This window comes from Taudactylus pleione, unplaced genomic scaffold (assembly GCF_031769625.1).
Source record: "Taudactylus pleione unplaced genomic scaffold, aTauple2 ptg000296l, whole genome shotgun sequence".
Taxonomy (NCBI): Eukaryota; Metazoa; Chordata; class Amphibia; order Anura; family Myobatrachidae; genus Taudactylus; species Taudactylus pleione.
The window spans coordinates 10019083-10037886 of NW_028284698.1; the positions used below are offsets into that span (position 1 = coordinate 10019083).

At 42.3% G+C, this 18804-nt stretch overlaps 1 protein-coding gene across 2 annotated transcripts in view; it reads right to left on the reverse strand.

Annotated features, from left to right (window-relative positions):
• Positions 1-1524: 1524 nt before the first annotated feature.
• The window catches only part of SERTM2 (serine rich and transmembrane domain containing 2), a 50590-nt gene continuing 33310 nt past the window's right edge, over positions 1525-18804 (reverse strand). For both annotated transcript variants that reach the window (XM_088482915.1, XM_088482913.1), the window contains exon 2: positions 1525-4903. In XM_088482915.1, coding sequence (XP_088339041.1) covers positions 4234-4515 — 282 coding nt within the window. In that variant the 5' untranslated portion in view covers positions 4516-4903 and the 3' untranslated portion in view covers positions 1525-4233. The remainder of the gene's footprint in view (positions 4904-18804) is intronic.

An 18804-nucleotide genomic window follows, 5' to 3' on the forward strand; every position in this document is an offset into this window, starting at 1 on the left:
CAGGTATGTATTTTTTGTATTCTATTGTTCCTGACAAAATTATATAAATCCTGAAATGTGTAACTATTTCGGCATCATCCGAGTCCTCTTTCATGTATAATTAAGACACCAGTGATAAATCTTGTGGAGAGCCATCCGTCTGTACCTATACTTACCTGGGGATGATCGGGATTTCCTCCTCTGTCGGGCTGCTGCGGCCAGCAGTGAATCATACCGATTCCGTGTATGGATATATATATTAATTTCCAGACTGGTGAACTGAGCAGTATGCTGAGAGACTGAAAATTTTGAGCAGTATGCTGAGAGACTGAACATTTTGAGTCTAGGCTAAAAGCTTACCTTCCTGTTAGATTTAAATCTCCAGTAGAAGTAGATAACCAGTTGCTAACAAGACGACTGGCTGAGAGACTTATTGTTTGATCCTATGCTAATAGCTTACATTATCACCATACTTAAATTGATTTTCCTGGTGGATATATACTTCCGGTAGAAGTAAATAACCAGTCCCTAATAAACACCCCTGAGGAAGTCATTTCTGACGAAACGCATTGGGTGACAAGATATCAAGATCCAAAGTGGGCCCTACAAGCTGTCAAAGAGCTTGTCCCTATAAAGGGAGACAGCAAGTGTACTAACATCTGTCCCACAATGGTCAAGATGTCTATGTATATGTGAGAATAAGTTTTAAATGTGATTTTAGATTTTAATAAAACTTTGTACTAAAAGGAAAAAAAGTTATTAGTTGTATTTGGGTGAACTCCGGTTGAAAAAGGTGTCTTAGTAGGCCTGATAGAAGGAATATAAAAGTCACCATTATCACCTCACAACACTCTATGTATTATACTATATAAAGGGGCAATTGGATCCCATATAGAGTTGTATAATCCTGTTTAGGTGCTCCCCAAAAAAACAACATTATCATCGTTAATTCCATTAGCCCTTTTTGGCAAAGGACCTTATTGGGGATTAGCAGCCTTATTTGACTATCATCTGAGGATTGAGAGTCAGTAGCGCAATATTGGTATATATATATATATATATATATACAGTATATATATATATATATAGTGTCCTGGAAATGAGAGCACCCGCCAAACAATTAAGTAAGCAGTGTCTATTTTACTCACACTTTTAAATATAGTCCATGGTAGACTCAATTCCTGAATTATTTATGCTAGATCATTGATCCCTAGGGGAGCACAACTCTATGGACTGATATTTTGCAGTAAGTGCCGACACCCTTGATACCTTGCATATTATATATATATATATATATATATATATTATAATATGCATACATATATATATATATATATAAAATATACACACACACATATATACATATCACACACAGTTAATATGGAATATATGCAAGTCTGATAATATGTATAAATTAGGATTGCATACTATCCTCCCAATCTCACCAAAATAAATATAATAAAATTAATAATAAAATATCTCAACCAGTAGGCAGCCAGAGAGGTCAATAACTTAGTCAGTTATGGCTCTGTAAATGTTTCTAGTACTATACTGCTAGGAAATACTATATATCTTTGTAATCACACTACACATAGCATATTTTTTATATAAAGAATAAACCTATTATGTTTATTTGCCATAATATGGAATTACACAACACTGCTACACGTTTAAAAGATACATGACAAAACCATTTCTTCTTAGCTTCCCTTCGAAAGGCTGCAGACACAGTGATGAATACAGAGTGTAGGCAAGATACATTATAGACATTGCATGTGCACAGTCACTTATTGCTATAGATACTATGCCTCCAACATAGAGCTTCCCTGTGTCCTAGTTTTCCCATGACAGTTCCAGCTATTGACACTGAAAATGTGGAATGCTCCCGGTGAATAACTGAAAAGGAATACACAGCTGTAGGGGAGTCGTACACATTGGCGTTGAAACTAAGCATTTTGTGCAATTCTACAAGCCTACTAAATGTTCCTTAACACTGATAATCCCATAAAAGATTAACAAGTGTTGTGTTGCATTCATTTCAACATTGCCAGCAGTGTTCATGAGCGTTAATGTGTGGTACACTAGGGTCCAGGGAGGTTTTAAGAAAAATGCTCTGAGACCAAAGTAGGTAGTTTTATTTAACAGGGTCTTTTCAACGCTCATACGTATAGGACCTAATTGTATTCCATATTTGGTATCGATGAGATCTGCAACTACATCCTCTATGTAACCTTTTAGACTTGGTGTAAATGAATGCATTTGCTAGCAAAGAAGTTGGAGCAAGATATTTAATAGCAAAACTGCAAATATTAACAATGTGGTGCCCATGGAAATATGGAGACATAGCAATTCCTATTCATTACTGACACCTTAACAAAACTGCAAAGTGGCAGGCCCACAGTACAAATGGCTGCTTGTGGCATCATTAACCCATTTCTGTGCAAATCCACCCATTTATATAGAAAGTGCTGTGATCTGCCCATGACCTACTGTATGTGGTGGTGCACATTTTACATCCTCTAATGTACTGTATTGATTGAGGTGTTCTTTCCTGTGCCTCCGATTGAGCTCAAAGGCAAAAGCAAGATTGAAAATTTTGACAAGCTATTTAACAGACTGTGGTAATAATGCATGAAATGTACAATAATGCAATAATGATACCTTTAATAAATATACGCCTGATGCATCATGAATACTATATGACAGAAATAAATCTTGGAGAAGCATTATTTTGAGATAAAAAGGTAAACGTATTTCTTTAATGGAGCAGTCCTAAACTGATCGTATAAGCAGGCCTTTCTACACACATTTCTGTCGCTATATAGATTGGTTTTACAGGACCAGTTCCCAAAAGCTGAATGGAGAGTGACACTTAGGGGATGAAGTCGTGCTGCACTAAAGTCTGTTTTGCGGATGGATCTTGCGATTTTTCTAACTGCGCATGCTCCGTACGCCTCTGCTGGCAATTCTCAGTTCTACGCATCTCCGTCACATCTCCTTTTCTGTCTGAATGGGTGTAAGAGAGTGTTCTCACATAGGCTAAGTGTAGTGAGGACATGTTGATGGAATTGCAGGCTATGCTTGCTTATACATATGCAGAAGTCTTTCTGATTTCAGACATCTCTCTTACACCAAGGAGAGGGCTGGTGAAAGTGTGAGCAGATAGTGATAACGGCTATGAAATAAAGCGTATGGCTTGGAAAGCTCATATAGATGTGTATAACTCTGCATATGGGCGAATAGCCGCATTTCATTCCCTGCACACAGAGTGTAGAGTAATTGCAGCCGACTTGCAAACAACTCCGAAATCGGCTCTCAAGTGATTAAATAGGAAAATTTATGTTGTGCTTATTAAGTGACCTCTACTGTCTTGAAAACAAAACCTAAATGAAAAGAAATAATTAAGGCATATATAAATAACCATTGTATTTATATAATAATTGAAATTTGATTACATGTTTTCAAGTTGACTTTCATCACCCTGATTGCAAAACCTTCAGTGACAATAGATGTGCGGCAGTCCTCCTGGGAGAGTAGCCATCCTCCCAGATCCCGCTTCTCATTTGTGAATTGTGCAGACTTGATGATTTGATTGGCCCCGCCATAGTCCCTGATCCCCACTGCACGACACTGCTTCAGCATAGCCCAACTTCCAACTGCGCAATGACACAGCGTTACGTGCAGTATGGGGGTGGGGTCATGAGGATACAGCTCACATCACTCCACACTTGTCCTTGAACCATCCCTCTGGGTTCTCCTGGAGAGGTAGCCCAAGAAGTAGGGGAGTACAAGATAATTAACGGGGAGATTTATCAAACTTACACAGGACAAGTGGAGGTATTGCTCATACTGTAGCAATCAATCAGCTTCTAGCTATCATTTATCTAGTACAATGTATTAAATGATAACAATAATCTGTATGGTTGCTATAGGAAACACAGCTGATTGTCCTCTTTAGATGGTTTGATAAATCAAGTTCTTTGCAACAGATGTTTGTGCTGCATCGGTAACATTGCATGAAAACAAAAAATGTACCAAAATATATGTCGTCATCTTAAAATGAACATTATATGTAGGAAAAGTTTACAGGTCGTGATATTTCTATTGGACATGGGAATGCTTGCTAAGGCTGCATTGCTCCTGCTATGCTGTGCAGCAATCATAGGTTCAACAGGACAATTAAGCATATTGCAGTTGTGCATGTCTGTTTGTTGAATTGTTCTTGAGTGTTGTTTCCATGCATATAAAAATCCACTAGGCACTCGGAGACCTCCCTTGCATTTCCACATCGGTGAACTGTGGCATGTCGGTGCTTTCTGTATTAGTGGTGATAGGGGAGATTACATGCTTGAGACGTAACAGCATTGTAAACAACAGAACCAGCAGCACAGCAAGAAGACCTAGGAACAATCCCACATACATGTACAGGTTAGAATATTTATCCGTGGTTGTGGCAGTTGCTTCAGTGGCTACTGTTGGGAACTGCTGAACATAGATAGTTCGGTTTCCGCGGAATTTGAAATAGGCTTCAGTCATAGCTTGAGATACTACTGAATAGTTACTACTGATGTTGCTGTAGCAATCCTGTGCAAATTAGTATAAAATAAATGTACTAATGAGAAGGCCTACAGTTACTTAGTGATACTGGTGTTCCAATTGGTTATATATTAGAAGCCAATCCAGTCCTTTTTCCTGAGATACAGCATAATACCAGCCATAATTATTAATTATGTGTCAGTTCCAAAGTGCTCACTGCTGTTAATCCGCTTTATCATTATGGTTTTATCCAGAATTGGCTTTGTAAAGTAAAAATAATCCATCACATTTTAACAAGATTGATTTGGTCAGAAAATGTCCTGTTGGTCACTGAGGAGCTTATGAAACGTGTTCTTTCTTGATAATCTGTCTCACAGGCATCACACTTCTGTAATGAAAAAGGAAAGCAAAATTATTGCAAAGAGTTTTCAAATTATTGCACAGCTCAAACTTGTTTTTCTAGCTGCACATCTACTGTATGAAATGCGAAACAATCTGATCTCTAGAAGACACACAGACAAGATGTATCCTCTGGGGAATAAACTGCAAGGCAACATAAGGTGTATTGGAAAACAGTATAGCAAAATGGTACATACACTGAGGGTTGGACTGGCCCACAGTGGTACAGGGGAATCCCCCGGTGGGCCCCACTGCCTGTGGGCCCACCCCCTCCTCTAGGGATCAGGTTCAAGACTGTGCACTCGAACTATACATTATACATACGTTACATTATACTGCACAGGACTATGGTGTATTTTCTACAATGCACTGCTGTTATTAATCTGGTACTTTATCATGCATGCACTAGAAGTATTCACTATATATACATTTTTAAGGAGCCCAGTCCATGCTCTCTCTGTGGAGGCTGGCCACACTCCCTTTTGAGGCTGGCTACAGCACTAAATATGGGCCCCTATGACTGCATTTTCCCGGTAGGCCCTTCATTCCCCAGTCCGACACTGCATACACTACATTTGTAATTCGCATCATATTATTTATTTTATCTGCTGTCCTGTTCATTTAGTTTTACTATCCTTTCTACTAAATGCCATCGCTGTTATTAAATATTCAATAAAAAGAGTCTAACTCATCCATATTGACTATTCTTTATTTATAGTGACTATTGTTAGGGGCAGACTAGATAGATGGGTCAAGTGGTTATAATCTGCTATCAAATTCTATGTTTCTAAGTTACAGTATAATTTTTCTATTTATGAAATCACTGTATCTGTGCTAATTTTTTGTGTAATTAATATATACTTTCATAAATGTTAAATAACAACAACCTTGAAGAACTCTAACCAGATATAAAATTGGGATGGATATGTTTTAGCAACAGTGACTATGTAAACTACTGTTGACAGCGACTATGTAGATTTCGGAATGCATGCGCCATGATGATGACATGGGTAATATGATGCTTAGAGCATTAAACTGTATTAACAGTGTAACTGGTCAGCAGCACGTTTAAAGTTATAATGGCAATCCAGTTGACGATCCGCTACAATCACAGCTTTTCCTCTCTGGCAGTAGCCATGTTGATTGCTTCCAAATTGTGTAGTACTACACTGAGCAAGGAATTACATTCTATGAACATGAAATTGCTTAGATTGTCTATTTTTAATTATAATGTACAAATAGATAAAAAAAAAATCTTTATACTCTCCATATTAACAATCCATAAAAAGTGGCTGTTATTATGGCCAGGCCAATCTCACCCAATAACATGACACTTTGGGCTTGATTCAGAATTGCACACTATGCTGATGTTTTCGCAGTTGAGTGATAATCGGTTGTCTGCACATGCGTCCGAGTCACACTGAGCACGTGTCAAGGTGCAGTACATTGCAATAATCGCTTGCAACAACTGTTTATTCATAGTGTGATCAACAGTCAGGGAGTTTGGGGGAGGCAATGGGCAGTGTTGGCTCAAAATATGTGTGTGATGACCATTTCGGGGGCATGTCACATCCTACGTCTGCGATCCCATACACAGTGAACAGGGCTCCGACGTCTTAGTTCCTGCGGCCATTTTGCTCAACCAGAGTTACTCAGGATTGCTAACATTAAATTATCTGCGATCGATGCTGCGTCTCTGATTCAGAGATGGCCACTAATGCAATCTCAGCTGCAATTTCGCAAGGACTGCAGCTGCAAAATTATGCTAATAGTTTGAAAGTTTACCCAAGCATAGTGATGCTCACTGCTGCCTTCTCATCTGTGTCCAACCTCATGTACCTGCATAAAGATCGGTAACATTGATGCACATCAACTAGCCATGCAGCCCTTGGGCAGGTCTGACCTGTCTCAAATACAGCGGCTCTACTGTCAGAAATACAGTAGCAAGATTCGGTGAGTACACAGAACTTACATTGCATATTGCACCATAGTGTCCTAAGTTCCCTGATGCTGTGCTATCTGTAATTTTGAGGTGGAGAGGAGGAGCAGATGTGTACAGCATCATCTAACTATTGGAGACTTTTTACATATAAGTGGACATATTATTTGGGCATACACTACCATTCAAAAGTTTGGGGTCACCCAGACAATTTTGTGTTTTACATGAAAACTGACTTTTATTTATCAAATGAGTTGCAAAATGAATAGAACATATAGTCAAGACATTGGCAAGGTTAGAAATAATGATTTTTATTTAAAATAATAATATTGTCCTTCAAACTTTGCTTTCGTCACAGAATGCTCCTTTTGCAGCAATTACAGCATTGCAGACCTTTGGCATCCTAGTTGTTAATTTGTTGAGGTAATGTGAAGAAATTTCACCCCACGCTTCCTGAAGCACCTCCCACAAGTTGGATTGCCTTGATGGGCACTTCTTGCGTACCATACGGTCAAGCTGCTCCCACAACAGCTCAATGGGGTTGAGATTTGGTGACTGCGATGGCCACTCCATTACAGTCAGAATACCAGCTGCCTGCTTCTTCCCTAAATAGTTCTTGCATAATTTGGATGGTGTGCTTTGGATCATTGTCAGGTTGGAGGAGGAAATTGGCTCCAATCAAGCGCTGTCCACAGGGTATGGCATGGTGTTGCAAAATGGAGTGATAGCCTTCTTTATTCAAAATCCCTTTTACCTTGTACAAATCTCCCACTTTACCAGCACCAAAGCAGCCCCAGACCATCACATTACCTCCACCATGCTTGACAGATGGCGTCAGGCACTCTTCCAGCATCTTTTCACTTGTTCTGCATCTCACAAATGTTCTTCTGTGTGATCTAAACACCTCAAACTTCGATTCCTCTGTCCATAACACTTTTTTCCAATCTTCCTCTGTCCAATGGCTGTGTTCTTTTGCCCATATTAATCTTTTCCTTTTATTGGCCAGTCTAAGATATGGGTTTTTCTTTGCCACTCTGCCTAGATGCCAGCTTCCCGGAGTCGTCTCTTCACTGTAGACATTGACACTGGTGTTTTGCGGGTACCATTTAATTAAGCTGCCAGTTGAGGACTTGTGAGGCGTCTATTTCTCAAACTAGAGAATGTACTTGTCTTCTTGCACAGATGTGCACTGGGGCCTCCCACCTCTCTTAATACTCTGGTTAGAGCCTGTTTGTGCTGTTATCTGTAGGGAGTAGTACACACCATTGTAGGAAATGATCAGTTTCTTGGCAATTTCTCTTATGGAATAGCCTTCATTTCTAAGAACAAGAATAGACTGTCAAGTTTCACATGAAAGTTCTCTTTTTCTGGCCATTTGGAGAGAATAATCGAACCCACAAATGTGATGTTCCAGATACTCAACTAGCTCAAAGGAAGGCCAGTTTTATAGCTTCTCTAACGAGCAAACCCGTTTTCAGCTGTGCTAACATAATTGCACAAGGGTTTTCTAATCATCCATTCGTCTTCTAACGGGCTTAGTAAACACAATGTACCATTAGAACACTGGAGTGATGGTTGCTGGAAATGGACCTCTATACACCTATGTAGATATTCCTTTAAAAAACAGACGTTTGCAGCTAGTATAGTCATTTACCACATTAACAATGTATAGAGTGTATATCTGATTAATTTAGTGCTATCTTCATTGAAAAATTGAAAAAACTGCTTTTCTTTCAAAAATAAGGAAAATTTTAAGTGACCCCTAACTTTTGAACTGTAGTGTACCATAAAGACAATCCCTATTAGGATGAATATCCAGCCTACAGTTATTGCATCCAGTATCTATATATATAATTAAAAACACCCTTCCAGAGATTTTGGGACTGAACATTCTGTAAGGATAACACTCACTGAGCTAAGGCACGATTGGAACAATTCAACATTTTAACACAGTTTAATTGGCACACAAATACTGACACTAATAATTACTATAATTTCCAATACTCTGGAGCACTTGGACACATATTTTATTTAGATATTTGCAAATGGGGGGTGTGGATACCCCCAATGTGACCAGCAGCTTGGGGTATAGCAAGTACCTTAATAGCGCCTAGCTGCATACTTATTTACTTAGAAAATGAACCCGCTGCACCTTTAAAAGCTACCTTTAGACCATAAATGAGCGTATACATAAAGAGGAGAATCAACATATGCCACCAAAGTAAATCAGTGAGGCTGCATAAGTGTTTCAGTGCGCAGCATGTATACAGGAGCTGCATCCATGATGGGTTTTATTAAGCTAAAAGGCTCAGTGGATTATGCCACATGGAAATTTGCAATGGAAATGCAACTTAAGTGAAAGAGGTTGAGGAAAGTTACAATTAACCCAGATGACAGTCCAAACCCAGATGATTTATAGAAAGCCATGGGAACAATAGGCCTAAGTGTTGAATAGCTTGTTTATTCTATCATACATGGGAAAATGGCAGCTAAAGAAATGTGGACAGCCCTACAGGCAGCGTATGAGGATAAGGGTCTGATGAAAAGAATTAATCTGAGGCATATATTGTATAATATCAAGTTGAGTGAATGCACAAGTATGAGTGACTACAGTGATAAAATTATGTCCATAGCCCAGCAATTAACATCAGTAGTAGTCCAAGATGATGATGAGTAGATCACCATTGCAATACTACAGAACTTGATACCTGTATTAGATATACTAGAAGTAGCATTTGAGGCTAATACAGCCGCACTATCTACAGAAATTGTCTGATCAAAACTACAATAGTACCAATAACGTGTGCCAATTAAGTGCTTAGAATACGGTACTACACACCAAAAGTGAACAGCCCAGAATATCCAAGCACAAGTGTTATGTATGTCATAAGAGAGGACACAAAGTGTCTGAATGCAAACCTAAAATTGTAAATGCTACACAAAGTAAGAAGTACCACAGAAAAAATAAGTCAGCTTTGAATGTCACAGACTGTAACAGAAAATGTTGTTAGTATGTTGACTCAGTTGCTACAAGACATTTCAGTTGTAATCCTGAGTGGTTCACTACATTGAATATGTGTGATCCTATAACAATCAGGAATGTGCAATGAAGTACTTACAGCTACAAAGGGTTAGGTCACCTTGTCCTTGGCGGGATGGTTACAGGAATATCCATGATTGATACAAAGAAATCAATGTGTGAAAGCTGTATAACAGGCAAGCAATGCCGTTGCCTATTTCTGAAATCAGCAAGTAGAGCTGAATGACCCTTGGAATTGGTGAATAAAGATGTGTGTGGTCCACTGGAAGTTAAATCAATAAGTGGATACAGATATTTTATAACATTCATCTATGATTTCACGAGAGTGACAAACATTTATTTAATCAATTACAAGATAGAAGTGATGAGCAAGATTGCAGACTACAAGAAATCAGTGTAAACTCAAACTGGTTACAATTAAAAGTCTTGAGGTCTGACAATTGAGGAGAATATCTAAACAAAGATGTGGAAATATTCCTAAAGAAGCATTGCATTAAACATCAACTGACTATTGCATACACACCAGAACAGATTTGTGTAAGGACAAGTTACCAATAGATGTGTGGTCTGGAAGAAAGCCCATTATCAAGCATTTCAGAACTTTTGGGTGTATTGCCTATGTACACATCCCCAAAGAAAGAATACGTAAGTTGGATTCCAAATCCATGAAATTTATCATGCTTGGATATTGCCAAAAGAGTAAAGGATGTAGACTCTGGAATCCAAAATACTAAAAAAAAAATTATATTCCAAGAGACAGCACCACTTAAAACAAAGTTGGAATTGGATTGCAGAACAAGTATGTGTAATTGGACATGCCAGCAGCTGGAGGCATATCTGAACCAGAAACTACCAGCGTGGAATCCAACCACAGAAAAAGAACCTTTGCAAGGTCAAACAGTGGAAAATCATCTAGAAGATATTGTGCGGAATTTGCAAATATCACATCCTGTGAACCCCAAAATATCCAGGAGGTAAAGTCTAGAAATGACTGGGATGAATGGAAATCCATAATAGCTAAGGAAACTCTACACCTTAAAGAAACGTTGAGTGAATGGAGACTTATAAAAAAGGAAGACACCATCAATATTGAGTGTGACAATAGAGATGCAATTTATCTATTGTACTGCACCAAGCATCATAGGAGATTCAATCACTTTGAGATCAGGCATCATTTTATTTGTGAGTTTATGGAAATTGGATCTGTTTACATAGATAGTGAGAAAATCCCGCTGACGTGCTTACCAATAGGATTATATCACAGTCATTGGTCATGTTTCTGAAGATATGTGGACTAGAATTTACATTTTGATATGTTCTTGCTTGTCTAACCCTCAAGTTTATTTTACAGGTTGCTGCAACTAAAGCTCTACATAAAAATGTTTGTGTAACATGGAAAAAGCTTGCAGCGAGGGGAACGTTGAAATATGGAGTCAGGTTCTGCTCTGTCTGCATGAATGCATAATCAAAGCATTCTCCTTTACCAAGATGGTCGCCGTTTGGTTTTATGCGACTACGTGGCGCCATATTGTTACTGTGTTTGACCGCCACAGTGAGGCATGAACGCGTTCCACTTAGCTTTGGCGATCCTGAATATATCCACTAGTGTCTACTATTTATAACCTGTGTTCCACTACAAATAACGTAACAGCCACCTCAGAGCCCTGTGTTAAAAGCTCTGGGACATTTCTCAACACCCATGCCCATAATAAATAGGTAAAGGTAAGAATTTAGCATATTTATATGTGTCATTGATGGTCCCGGCAAGACTTGGCAGCCATCATATGCTGGAGTATGCTGGTTATTTTAGAGCTACTGTACAAGTGTGCTAACACTCATGGCTGCCAGAGCATGCTGCCACTTGACACAAGAAAACCTGGGTAAGAGTTGTGGAAAGGCATAGTCCAATTAACCTAGAGGGGAGAAAATTCCTTCTTCATTCCATACTCTTACAATCAGGAAGATTCATTTGCTGCTTTGTTAGGTAAGGCAAACATTTACTCTTATCACTCTACTGTGTCTTACAGTAATGGTTCTTGTAGGAGTGAGTTCCATAGTTACATTGCTCTTACTGTAAGAAATGTTTTCACAGCTAGAGATTCATTTGCTTTCTTCTGGGTGATCACACAAAGGGTGATCTTGATTCCTTCGCATTATCCTGAACAATTAAGTTGCCATAGAGTTAACAGGGCATTAATGTATTTATTCACAGTATTTAGTTAAGTACAAAATATCACAGTTATTTCATGGGGATGCAGTCAGGATCCCAGCAGCCGTGTCTCTCAATACAGGTGCCTGCATCCCGACCGCCGGGATACTGAAGGTAAGTTGGGTTAGGCACTAGGGAGGCAATAATGAAGGAGGGTTAGGTTTAGGGTGCAGGGAGGGGGAAAGGATATGGTACCAAATAGGGAGGGTTAGGGTAGGGAGAGGGGGAGGGTTAGCATACCGAACAACAAGTGTCAGTATGCTAGCCCTGTCCGGGTGCGGGTGCCGGGATTCTGACAGCCGGGATCCTGACTGCATACATCCCATACCCAATCCATTTCATGTATATTATTTGGGCTAGTAATAAACTTATGCATAACGATAAGTATTCATACATCTAGCCTCAATACACCACACAGCGCGACTTGCCTGACATGAGTGAGCAGCCAGGTCCCGTGCTACTCGTGTGCCGATTAATTTGATATTCGACACTTGTATATGGGATGCTATATTGTAGACAGATTCAGAGACTCAGTCGCACACACATATACAAGTGTTGCATATCAAATTAATCAGCACCGTCTGCTGGTGCATTCTTGTTGCATCACATTGTGACTTAGATGAATTTTCTCCACAAATAGACGCAAAAAAGACGATCGGCACTAACAGAGTCTTTTGGGACCTGCCGCGCCAGAGGGGCTTTTTAGCATGCCTGCAGCAAAGATGTATAATAAGAGCACAGCTGTAGGTCTATGGAGATGGCAAAATGAGAGGCACCAGAGATGTGCAGTCAGGGTAGGCAGGGCAGGCAGAGCCTCAACTGTCATGCTCCCTCCCCTATCATATTCCCTGTCATACTCCCTCCCCTACCATATTCCCTGTCATACTCCCTCCCCTATCATACTCCCTCCCCTATTGTATTCCCTGTCATACTCCCTCCCCTACCATATTCCCTGTCATACTCCCTCCCCTATCACATTCCCTGTCATGCTCCCTCCCCTATCATATTCCTTGTCATACTCCCTCCCCTATCATATTCCCTGTCATACTCCCTCCGCTATCACATTCCCTGTCATACTCCCTCCCCTATCATATTCCTTGTCATACTCCATCCCCTATCAAATTCCCTGTCATGCTCCCTCCCCTATCATATTCCCTGTCATACTCCCTCCGCTATCATATTCCCCCTCCTACTCCTTCCCCTATCATACACCCTGTCATACTCCCTCCAATATTATACTCCCTGTCATACTCCCTCCCCTATTATACTCCCTGTCATACTCCCTCCTCTATCATATTCCCTGTCCTACTCCCTCCCCTATCATATTCCCCGTCCTACTCCCTCCCCTATCATATTCCCCGTCATGCTCCCTCCCCTATCATATTCCGCGTCATGCTCCCTCCCCTATCATATTCCCCCTCATACGCCCTCCCCTATCATATTCCCTGTCATACTCCCTCCCCTATCACATTCCCTGTCATATTCCCTCCCTTATTATACTCCCTGTCATACTCCCTCCCCTATCATATTTCCCCTAATACTCCCTCCCCTATCATATTCCCTGTCATACTCCCTCCCCTATCATTCTCCCTGTCATACTCCCTCCCCTATCATATTCCCTTTCATGCTCCCTCCCCTATCATATTCCACCTCATACTCCCTCCCCTATCATATTCCCTGTCCTACTCCCTCCCCTATCATATTCCCTTTCATGCTCCCTCCTCTATCATATTCCCCCTCATACTCCCTCCCCTGTCATACTCCCTCCCCTATCACATTCCCTTTCATGCTCCCTCCCCTATCATATTCCCCCTCATACTCCCTCCCCTGTCATACTCCCTCCCCTATCACATTCCCTGTCATGCTCCCTCCCCTATCATACTCCATCATACTCCCTCCCCTATTATATTCCCTGTCATACTCGCTCCCCTATTATACTCCCTGTCCTACTCCCTCCTCTATCATATTCCCTGTCCTACTCCCTCCCCTATCATATTCCCCGTCCTACTCCCTACCCTATCATATTCCCCGTCATGCTCCCTCCCCTATCATATTCCCCGTTATGCTCCCTCCCCTATCATATTCCCCGTCATGCTCCCTCCCCTATCATATTCCCCCTCATACTCCCTCCCCTATCATATTCCCTGTCATACTTCCTCCCCTATCATATTCCCTGTCATACTCCCTCCCCTATCGTACTCCCTGTCATACTCCTTCCTCTATCACATTCCCTGTCATGCTCCCTCCCCTACCATATTCCCTGTCATACTCCCTCCCCTATCACATTCCCTGTCATACTCCCTCCATTATTATACTCCCTGTCCTACTCCCTCCTCTATCATATTCCCTGTCCTACTCCCTCCCCTATCATATTCCCTGTCCTACTCCCTCCCCTATCATATTCCCCGTCATGCTCCCTCCCCTATCATATTCACTGTCATACTCCCTCCCCTACCATACTCCCTGTCATACTCCCTCCCCTATCACATTCCCTGTCAAACTCCCTCCCCTATCATACTCCCTCTCATACTCCCTCCCCTATCATATTCCCTGTCTTACTCCCTCCCCTATCATATTCCCTGTCATACTCCCTCCCCTATCGTACTCCCTGTCATACTCCCTCCCCTATCGTATTCCCTGTCATACTCCCTCCCCTATCGTATTCCCCCTCATTCTCCCTCCCCTATCATATTCCCTGTCATACTCCCTCCCCTATCATATTCCCCGTCAAACTCCCTCCCCTATCATACTCCCCGTCATACTCCCTCCCCTATCACATTCCCTGTCATGCTCCCTCCCCTATCATATTCCCAGTCATGCTCCCTCCCCTATCACATTCCCTGTCATGCTCCCTCCCCTATCATATTTCCTGTCATGCTCCCTCCCCTATCATATTCCTTGTCATACTCCCTCCCCTATCATATTCCCTGTCATACTCCCTCCCCTATCATATTCCTTTTCATACTCCCTCCCCTATCGTACTCCCTGTCCTACTCCCTCCCCTATTGTATTCCCTGTCATACTCCCTCCCCTACCATATTTCCTGTCATACTCCCTCCCCTATCATATTCCTTGTCATACTCCCTCCTCTACCATATTCCCTGTCATACTCCCTCCCCTATCATACTCCCTGTCATACTCCCTCCCCTATCACATTCCCTGTCATGCTCCCTCCCCTATCATACTCCCTGTCATACTCTCTAGCCTACCATATTCCCTGTCATACTCCCTCCCCTAACATACTCCCTGTCATACTCCCTCCCCTATCATATTCCCCCTCCTACTCCTTCCCCTATAATACACCCTGTCATACTCCCTCCCCTATTATACTCCCTGTCCTACTCCCTCCCCTATCATATTCCCTTTCATGCTCCCTCCCCTATCATATTCCCCCTCATACTCCCTCCCCTATCATATTCCCTGTCATACTCCCTCCCCTAACATACTCCCTGTCATACTCCCTCCCCTATCATATTCCCCCTCCTACTCCTTCCCCTATAATACACCCTGTCATACTCCCTCCCCTATCATATTTCCCCTAATACTCCCTCCCCTATCGTACTCCCTTTCATACTCCCTCCCCTATCATATTCCCTGATACTCCCTCCCCTATCATACCCCCCGTCATACTCCCTTCCCTATCATATTCCCCCTCATATTCCCTCCCCTATCATATTCCCCGTCATACTCCCTCCCCTATCATATTCCCCGTCATACTCCCTCCCCTATCGTATTGCCCATCATACTCCCTCCCCTATCGTATTCCCCGTCATACTTCCTCCCCTATCGTATTCCCTGTCATACTCCCTCCCCTATCGTATTCCCTGTCATACTCCCTCCCCTATCGTATTCTGTCATACTCTCTTCCCTATCACATTCCATGTCATACTCACTCCCCTATCGTATTCCCCCTCATACTCCCTCCCCTATCATATTCCTGGTCATGCTCCGGAGTTTTGATCTTAAAACTGTGTTTTTACTAGAGATGTGCGCAGACCCTCGTGTTTTGGTTTTGGTTTTGGACCTGGATCTCCACTGGTTTTGGATCTGAATCTGGTTTTGGAATTTTTTCCTTGGTGTTTTGTTTTCGTGTTTTGGTTTTTGATCTGGATTTTTTCTTAAAAAATCATAAACAGCTAAAATCACATAAAATGGACCTGTTTTTGTTCCTACAATATAATTAACCTCAATAACATTTTATCCAGTAATTTCCAATCAATTTTGACCACCTCACAATATTATTTGCTTAATCTAGTTAAGGCCAAAAGGTTGCATCCAGCTAGCTGGCTGACTAAGCTAAGTGACACAGTGGGCGGCACTAACATGTGGCAGTTCAGTTTCTAATTTCCAACACAGATACAGTGTGTCATACAGTGTGGGTTGGATACACCGATAGTGCACTTAATGTGACAACAGTGTTGGCTGAGCGGGGTGCTGACGATGTCCTCAGTACATGGAATGGCAGTGCTGCGGTGCTGGCAGTGTCCTCAGTGAAGGGTACCGGTGATGTCGACAGTGCGGCGGTGCCAGCGGTGTCTTCAGTGCAGGTTTGCTGGCTGTGTCTGCAGTGCGGGGGTGCCTGCGGTGTCTTTAGTGCAGGTTTGCTTGTTGTGTTGGCAGTGCGGGGGTGCCAGCGGTGTCTTTAGTGCAGGTTTGCTGGCTGTGTCGGCAGTGCGAGGGTGCCAGCGGTGTTTTTAGTGCAGGTTTGCTGGCTGTGTCGGCAGTGTGGGGGTGCCAGCGCTGTCCTCATTGCAGGTTTGTTGACTGTGTTGGCAGTGCAGGGGAGTTCTCAATGCAGGGGTCGGCGGTGTCGGCAGAGCGGGGTGCCAGCGATCTCTTCAGTGCAGGTTTGCTGACTGTGTCGGCAGTGCAGGGGTGTTCTCAATGCAGGGTGCCGGCAGAGTGGGGGTGCCAGCGTTGTACTCAGTGCAGGTTTGCTGACTGTGTCGGCAGTGCAGGGGAGCTGGTGGTGTCCTCACTGTGGGAGTGTCGGCAGTGTGGGGGCAGCTGACGGTGTCCTCAGTATGTTGGCCAGCAGTGCAGGAGTGTCAGCAGCGGTGGTGTCGGCAGCGGGGTATGCTGCCAGTGGGGGAGCCGGCGGTGTCGGCGGTGTCAGGCGGCGGGGGATGGAGGGCAGCATCTTATTTTCCTCCTTTGTAGTGTTTTCAATGGGCTTAACGCTTATTGGCTGAGAGCCGTGACAGACGGCTCTCTCAGCCAATCAGCATTAAGCCCGATGAAAACAAAACCTCGCGACTCAACAGAGGGGTCGCAAGGTTTTGCCTCAGGTCAGGGATCCGGGGCAGGCAGGGAGATCCGAGATGCGCTCGGATCGCCCCGGATCCCCGAAATTCGGGTGGGTCCGGTTCTCAGGGAACCGGACCAGCTCATCTATGATATAAACAGCTAAAACCACATAATTTGGGCCTGTTTTTGTTCCTACGGTATTATTAACCTTAATTACAATAATTTTCAGGCATTTCTAGGCATTAACCACCTCACAGCTCACAATACTGATTTCACTATTTTTCACCAATATGAGCCAAAGGCTGCAGCGAGCTGGCTGACTAAAGTAAGCAACAGAGCAGCAGCACAAATGCATGACAGTTTAAAAAAATATAGGACATCTATAAAACATTGCCACCCAGCAGTGGCAGACAGGATGGCAGTTTAATAAACTATAATAATGTCAGTCAACAATGCCCCAAATTGTGTCAAATGTAAAGGAAAGAGGTGCAAGATGGAATTTTCCCTCCCACCCACTCTAATGTGGGATATTAAAAAGGACATGCACAGTATAACAAACCAAGCACTGTAGCCACTAGGACTGATGCTTTCGTGGCTGAACTCCTTGGTTTGTTTGAGCCCACAAACCATTTTTTGGAAGGACTTCCTTCGGTTATTAAGGAGGAGGTTGATGATGAGGGTGTTGGTGGTGGAGATTGCATGTGCTGGTCCAAATTGCTGGCAGCTGATACTGGACTGATTGTTGTTAATTTACAAATTATAATTTTGTTAAACAAATTGCATGAACTTGCTGCATTTGACGTAACAGGGAGGAGGTGCCTAGATGGTTAACGTCCCTTCCTCTGCTAACTTTGGCTTTACAAATGGAACAGATGCCTTCACAACTGTTGTCAGAATTTAGGTTAAAATAATTCCACACCCAAGACGTTGCTTTTCTGGCTTTCTTTTTATGATTAGCAAAAACTGCTGCCACTGGTGGCTGATTTACGCAAACCACATACTTATCATCAACATCCACATAGCGTCAGATAGGACACAAATTTCCCCCTCATCCTCCTTTTGCACTTCCTCCACACTATCATACTCATTTTTTATTATTTCACCATCTAACACTAGCACAGCCATCATGGCGTCAGTGATCCGCTGTGAAACTGGGTGACAGCTGTTATACTTACTTCCTCTATCAAAGGACTGTTTAATAGTCAATTGTTTTTTTAAATTGCTTCCGATCACAAATGAGGATGTTGATGATGATGCAGGTGTTGGTGTTGGAGATCGAAGGCGCTTGGATCCCACAGAGAGGGAGCAGGTAGGTGACACTGGACTTCTTACGTTTTGAGTTTTGGACCTTGGCAACATACACTTTGATATTTGATGAATACGTTCCAAGTGACAGAACAAGGAGGAGGTTCCTAGGTAGTTTAGGTCCCTCCCTCTACTCACTCTTGCTTTGCA